Consider the following 7,311-nt stretch of genomic DNA (forward strand, 5'->3'; position numbering starts at 1 on the left):
ATTTTATTCAAATGATAATTGTTTGCGGATGCAGGTGCTACGATGAAACTTGGGAAGTACCAAGAACACTCGTGCACCCTCCTAAATTGCCTTAGTCATGCATGTATGTCTCAGCGAATTATGTGCATTTAACATACCACTATAAGTGTATAGTATGGTCAATACGTTTGAGTATCATATCTCCAACAGATTCGATTAAAATCATCTAAAAAATGTGAAGTGCCAAAATATATAAGGCCTTTATTTGAAAGGTCAACTCGTGCTTGATAGTTCAATTATTTCAACTGCCATACTTAATTATTAAGTAACATGATCAATCAGATCAAGACAAGAAAAATAAACTGAAACAAGCAAAATAAAATGAGGATAATTTAACTACAGAAAGTTAAAAAAAGACAATTGCTATCGTTCATCATCAAGCCAGTCATTTAGGTTTACAGGAGTTTGCACCTAGTATGTGTTTTCGTATATATATATGGTGATTGGACTATATACTAAGATGTACTGTTTGTCATGCATGCTGTTCCATTACATATACATAGTGCATGATGCATGTGTGATGCCTGAATTATTGGAAGCCAGAGTCCATCACTCTCTGGACTCTGGAACGACGTCATAGAGCATGCATGCCATTTATTATGTCAGTGGTTAAAGAAACATCAATTTCTGTGTCCTATGAACATTTAATACAAGACTGCTCCACCAGATGATGAGTATATATATGTAACTACCGCATGCGGCCGGCTACATATATGCACATATATACACTCGAAACTAAAGTTTCTGATATATATATTTTTTTACCTAGGATCCGAATGAGAAGAAATTAAAACTCAAAACAAATCGAGATAGATGCATCATATATAAAAATGCTCTCAGCAGCTTCAGTCTAAACAGAAGAATAATGTGTGCAAACCATCTGTACATAGAAGTATGTAAAACTAGAAATTATCACCAAGTATGTAGTAATATGCAGTCTAATAATTAACCGTGTATGGTAGCAAGGATCAACCATATATTGGTGTTTCCATATATAATGATTTTTCATGAAGCAGCGAGCACTAGCTGCTTAATCACACCGTGTGCTACTACTGACTTACTGTCTACTAGCTACTAGGTCGTTCCTCATGCTAGCTAATAACATTCTGGAGCAAGAATCAACCATCAGTAAGACTTATTAGAATAATCTTGATTACTAACTAGTAAGATGATTTATATGCCTGATATGAGCTAGCTGCTGCTAGCATCCTACTAGCTAGAAGCAATGCATATGGATCGAAATAAACCTGCCGAATGAAACCAATCAATATATACATAATGACTGAATGAACAAGAAAGAATTACGAGCCAAGAGCAGCATCAATAACTTTTGAATCTAGAATATATATTATTCTTACCGGCCGCCGGCTACAAAACTAAAATCAACTGAAATTAATTAAGCTACGTAACAATGTGCAGACTAGAGACAATGCAAATTAACATTCTGATGCCAATTAAATAAATCAGACCGAGTCGATCGATCATGTGCAGTGCAGTTACATGCACCTCCGACCGACGATATATATGATCCTCCGGCCGGTAGGTCTCAGCTCCGGCCATCTTCACCGATCAAATACATCACTAGCCTGTTCCTCGCTCCTGGTGTTCCCATCGATCTACGCTACCTACCTCAACATTACATCGATCAGTATGTAGCCATTCATCATCGATCCCCACCTTCTTCAACAATAAGACTAGTAGTCTAGCTACTACAGCTGCCACACTACCATTAATTAATTTTGGACGACTCACCTCTCCAAAAATGAGTAGAAAGCGATGAGCTCTTGGGCAAGAATTAAGATGGATTAAAAGGGCCTGGAGGAGCTGTTGTTATCGCTCCTGTCCATGGCGCCGAACATGAAATGACCGCTGCTGGGTCCTGCTCCTGCCCCGGCGTCGGGGCCGGCCGAGGTGGACGTGGAGCCCCCGCCCCCGCGGGAGGACGCGGCGGCGGCGGCGCGGTCGCCCTCGAGCTCGCGGTACTTGTGGAGGTACCTGCGCATGGGGTCGACGTAGTCGTCGAAGCCGAGGGCGCCGAAGGCCCAGCAGACGTCGTCGCCGTTGACGGTCTTGCGCTTCTCCTTGTGGCACTTGTCGGAGGCCTCCCCGGTGACGAAGCTGATGAACTCGGACACGCACTCCTGCATCGTCTCCTTGGCCTCCTTGGAGATCTTGGCGTTGGGCGGCAGGATCTGCTTCATGATGCGCCCGACGTTGGCGATGGGCAGCAGCCGGTCCTGCTCCTTGATCTCCTCTGCCCCCGGGCCGCCGCGCCCCCCCTGCCCGTGGTGGTCGGCCATGGATGCCGTTCGCTCGCTCGCTCGCTTTATTCCCGGCCGGCCCGGCCCGGCCCTCTCTCTCTCTCCCTCTCTGGTGCTCGCGTGTTCTTGCTGCTTGCTGTCGCTATAGGCCGCTCGCTCCCGGCTGGCCGTCTAGCTAGTATGTAGTCTCTCTCGCGGTCTCGCCTCGCCCGGTGACGATCGATCGGTCGGTCTCTCTTCTCTGCCTCTGTTGTTTTATACACGGTGGCTCTCTTGTTTTATTGGCGGAGAGACAATTGGACCAGTAGCAGGTCTCGCCCGCGCCTCGCTGCCCAGAGTGCCTCCGCCTCCGCTTGTGCTTGTGCCCACACCCAGGATATGTGAGTGCATGACGTGTACGCCATGACGCGCCAGCCTATCACACGGGTCGTTGAATTGTCGTCTCTGTGCGCGCCTGGCTGCGGGGCGGTGGCTGCTGGGCTAGCTACTAGCAGAGCCGCTTGACCGGCCGTACCCCCGGCGCGCGGGGGCTGCCCGCGCGCGGCGGTGCAGTGCCCGCCGGCCGCCGCACACGGCACACCGGCCGACTGGAGAGAGAGAGAGAGAGAGAGAGAGAGAGAGAGAGATCTAGAGAGAGAGCCCGGCAGAGTGGCAGACGCAGCCGGCTCTCCAATCAGCCACAGAACACAGGCATGTGGCCGGCCTCCCCATTCGATTCAGGGATTCAGCCAATCAGCCATGCCTGCCATGGTCTGGTCTGGTCCCCGTCGCTACGCTACGCGCAATTGCTGCCTCCTAGCTAGCTGGCTAACCTCTGCAGCATGCCGCATGTAGCCGGTTCTTGGTTTGCTGGTAGCAGCCGGCCCTGCCGGTTGTTGGTTATTAACTGTTGGGGAATGCTCTAAGCTGCTCGCTCTTCTGTTCATGCCGCCCGCCCGGCCCGCCGCCGATCATGGCCGGCCGGCCGGCCTGCCTGCCTGCCCCGTAATTTTAATGCGTAGGTCGCCGTACAGCCTCGGGTGGAGCGTCCACATGCGCACGTGATCGATCGATGCGCTAGGAGGGGTGGGGGGCGCAACTGTTGCTCGCCGGAGAGGCAGAGCCTAGCTCCTCGTGTCCTCCTTATCATCAGCAGCAGTGTAGTAGTAGCTGAGTACGGCCTCCATATGTCTATGCACAGGGAGCTAGAAGATCCGATCCACACATCCACATATTTGTGGACAGAACACACATCTAAACTTTTATATTTTTTTAACAATATATTGTTCGTATATCAATGCGCTGAAAATAATCTAGCTAGTACTACCTAATAATGTTGTTTTTTAACAAAAGGGTCCAAATATAGAAGGCTAGGTAGCTAAACAATTGTAACCTATACTGTGTCCATTGCGCAAGTTACAAAAAAAGGTACAGTGGGTGATATTGAGCATCGATCAGGTTATAGTATATGCATACATCAATATGTTATTATTGTATGCGCGTGTGGCTGTCCAGCTGGTATATTCTTTTGAGTTCCAAGGGCCGGGGAACTGGGCACTTGCATTGCTTCCTAGCTTGGTTGCTTCAGCTAAACCCCAATCAGGGGAACACCAGTCTGAATTTGTTTCAATAATACAAGTACTGATCGTTTCCTCCAAATGGGTTCATATGTATAATATACCAACAGCCGCCATAAATAATTGTATGTGGACAAATCATGTGTGTTGTGAGAGTCGCCAACTGAGCGTGAGTACTTGAGTGTGAAAGATTGTGACATTAACCGTGACTCCACCTCCGGGAGCAAGAGCCAATAAGGACAACTAAACAATGTAACCGTGATGGACAATTAACACCAGGGGGGGTTAAATGCCCAATAACCGTCACATCGGATGCATATATGTGGTATCAATTTGATTTGAAGGGTTCTGTTTTTAGATGAATGAAATGACTGCTAACCGGAGCATAAACCAATGGAAGAGCAGAATTAGTTTCGATATTTTTTTTAAAAAAATGTCTTGTCGATAGATAGTTACATATATGCATATCATGTTCCTCATCCTTGTCTTATTGAGTATAGATTATAAACAAGCCAAAAGCTAAACATGCACTGCCAAGTCTGTAAAATTCAACGGATCAAATTAAAGGGAAACAGAGTTTACATATGTATAAATAGCATAAAAAGTAGAATAGGCAACCCATCCAACTGTATCTTTTGGATGGGTAGGTACATAGTTCTGGTGGTGTGGTTTCTAGTTAATTTCTCTTAATAAGGACCCGATAGCTTAATTAGTGCAAGTATATATATATGTGCAAGTCTAAAAGAACACTTTTTAATTTTGTGTGCTCATTTTTTTTCCTTTTGTGTCAGCAAGGCCTGTATAGGTTTGTTCCTATCTGCGTGGTTATGTTGCTGCCACAACATAAATGAAAAGATAAGAGTGATTGCATCTGGCCTGCAGCTATAGCTAGCAGCCATGCATATTTATATAAACTCATGGTGAACTGCCATAGATTAAGAACCATGTTTTCCCCTCCTTTTCAAGATACGGAGAGGATTAGGCGAGAGCCAACCGAAGAAGTCTATTCAAACCAAAGGTCTACCACCTTTTTTGTTCTTTTTGTCTCCGTACCCTGCAGTACCTGTAAGTTCAAATAGAAGTGGGAGAGAAGGCAGGCACATAACATAAACAATGAACTAATTAACGTACTCCTTGCTCACTCACCTCCATCTAGTAGGTGCAAAGAAAGGAAAAGCTAGTAGCAGGGCTCCTGTCCTGCTGTCCATGTCATGCCCTGTGTCTCCACTTGCAACATGAGACGTGTAGCTCATATATATCCATGACTTAGTTCATGACAAGAACAGTGACTTTTGTTAAAGGAAGAATCCATTGTATTTTCCATTGTCCTATAAGCTAATAAGAAGTACTCCATGGAGTAATAATTAATCTTGTTCTTTTATTGGAGACAAAAAGGATTGGAATGTTTTTATCTAGTGCTCGCTGATTCCCCTTGTGCTTTCTACCTAAGATGCCATAATCACCAAGAAGAGACCAAACATAAACACACTACTAGCACTCGGGGCCTCGTACCCAAACTCCATGACTCTGCTTATCCAGGTGCAAAAAGTAAAGATGCACTTATTTTGGAATGAAGGTAGAGTGTGTATCAATTAGTAGTAAAATAAATTAGATTACAACATCGAAGATAAAAAAATAAAAATATATCAGATCAGAGAACGAGGTCTCTAAGCAGTGGTCTTTTTGTCGCTGTAGCCATTAGCTAAAATCCTCTATTTACCCTCTCTCGAGGTGGCAAGAGGGCCATGGAACGCGGGCGGGAAGCCAGCATCACGGATGATTTCCAGCGGTAAAATAATAAAAAAATGACCGTACAGACAAACAGTGCACAGTCTCCCATTCATGCAGAACGAACCAATCCGAGAAGCCGGCATAGGGCAAGTGCACATGTGTCCGCGTTCTGTCTGGTCCACGTGGACACAGTTCCAGCTGTACGTCCACTCTCTCCTTTTGGGTTTCCTCGATATCTCCTCTCTGTTTTTTTTGAAGCAAGTCTCTCTTTTTGTTTGCATCAAAACCAATTATTTCAACAGCTTGGAAGGAGCGAGTGTGCACCTAGGGCTACTGAATTTCCAAGTATAGAAGAACATGTCCATGATGCATGAGGGGCCGTTTAGTTCCCGGAAATTTTCGGTCTGGCCCGAAAATTTTCGGCTTGTAGCCCGTTCCGCATTTCGCGAACTAAACGACCCGCGTTGTGCACCGCAAAAATTTTCGCCGCACCTAGACCGACACTGTGGCAGAACCACCTGAATTATCCCGGCTCAAGTGCGCAGGCCATCATCATAAAGGCAACACTGGCACAAACGCACTTCAAACGGAACAATTCTTGGTCTGTCGGGTAACGTCCCGATACAACCACCGGTTCTCGGATCGAACAAGCATACCCCGCACGAAGGCGAGTCCAGAGATATTATAACCACACGTTTTGCATCACATGCATAAAAGTTATTACAAACAAGTTCTAAAGCATTATTACAAGACCAACCTTAGTAAAACAGTTATCCAAGCCATAACCATAAGTTCAGAGTTTAAATACAGCGGAAGATAAAACACGACGGCTACAACACGTCGCAAAAATGATACCAAGCTAGCCCAAGTAAGGTATCACTCGCCAGGGTCATTGCCGGCCGAAGACGTATCCCGCTCTACGGACCAGCCAGGAGGCAAAGAGCATGGATAGATCAAACTAGCGATCTGCTCTTCGAACTCAAACCTGAAAAAGGGGTTCAACAGCAAGGCTGAGTATTCTAATACTCAGCAAGACTTAACCGTCAATGGGTATAAGTAGCCCACTATAGCTAGACTATGCAAGGTTTGTGAGGCTCTGATTTTCCTTTTTGCTGAAAAGCAATAAAGAGTAGATCCTTACTTTCAAGTTTTAGCTTTCAAGATTCTAGTTGATTAACCATTCTATGTAAGCAACTACTAACCAATCATAGTAGAAAACTAAGCAAACATCAATATTGATAAATAATATTATTGCTCTTATTACTCTGTGTGGCAAAGGGATCAAGCAGTCTCATTTCATCGTGAGAGGCGGACGATTCTGAATCGAAATTCAACCTTGCAAGGATAAACCTAGCACACACGTCTGGAACACCGTCGGGTCATTCCCAAACAACCATTGACCTTTCTTTTCGGCTTGTGGATAGGAACACTCTCCCCGACTACAGGGCTCCAAGGTCCACCCGTGCCCGGTCCACCCTTGTCCCTTGAAGTCGTAGTGTTGCACAACATAAAAATAAAACCTATCCCTAAGAGAGAGTGTCAGGTATATCCACTCACCGGTCCAATCAGTTACTAGGCTTGCCGCGTACCATATTTACGGCATGTGGCTAGTACTTTCAAAAACTTAACCACCGCTACCACACACCGCGACCTTAGCAAGTTCAACAACATAGACGGGGTCTCACATAAGGTCATGATATCGAACACAACCCCGTCCGTCGTCC

The 7,311-nt window shown here is 45.7% G+C and overlaps 1 protein-coding gene across 1 annotated transcript; it reads right to left on the reverse strand.

The window, feature by feature from the left end:
• Nucleotides 1-1,340: 1,340 nt before the first annotated feature.
• On the reverse strand, nt 1,341-2,596 carry LOC120674326 (nuclear transcription factor Y subunit B-4-like). The gene is made up of 2 exons (XM_039955499.1): nt 1,792-2,596; nt 1,341-1,664 (listed from the first exon to the last, which is right to left on the reverse strand). The coding sequence occupies exon 1, from the start codon at nt 2,337-2,339 to the stop codon at nt 1,845-1,847; it is 495 nt and encodes a 164-aa protein (XP_039811433.1). The 5' UTR covers nt 2,340-2,596; the 3' UTR covers nt 1,341-1,664; nt 1,792-1,844.
• Nucleotides 2,597-7,311: the final 4,715 nt, after the last annotated feature.

This window comes from Panicum virgatum, chromosome 5N, assembly GCF_016808335.1.
Source record: "Panicum virgatum strain AP13 chromosome 5N, P.virgatum_v5, whole genome shotgun sequence".
Classification (NCBI taxonomy): Eukaryota; Viridiplantae; Streptophyta; class Magnoliopsida; order Poales; family Poaceae; genus Panicum; species Panicum virgatum.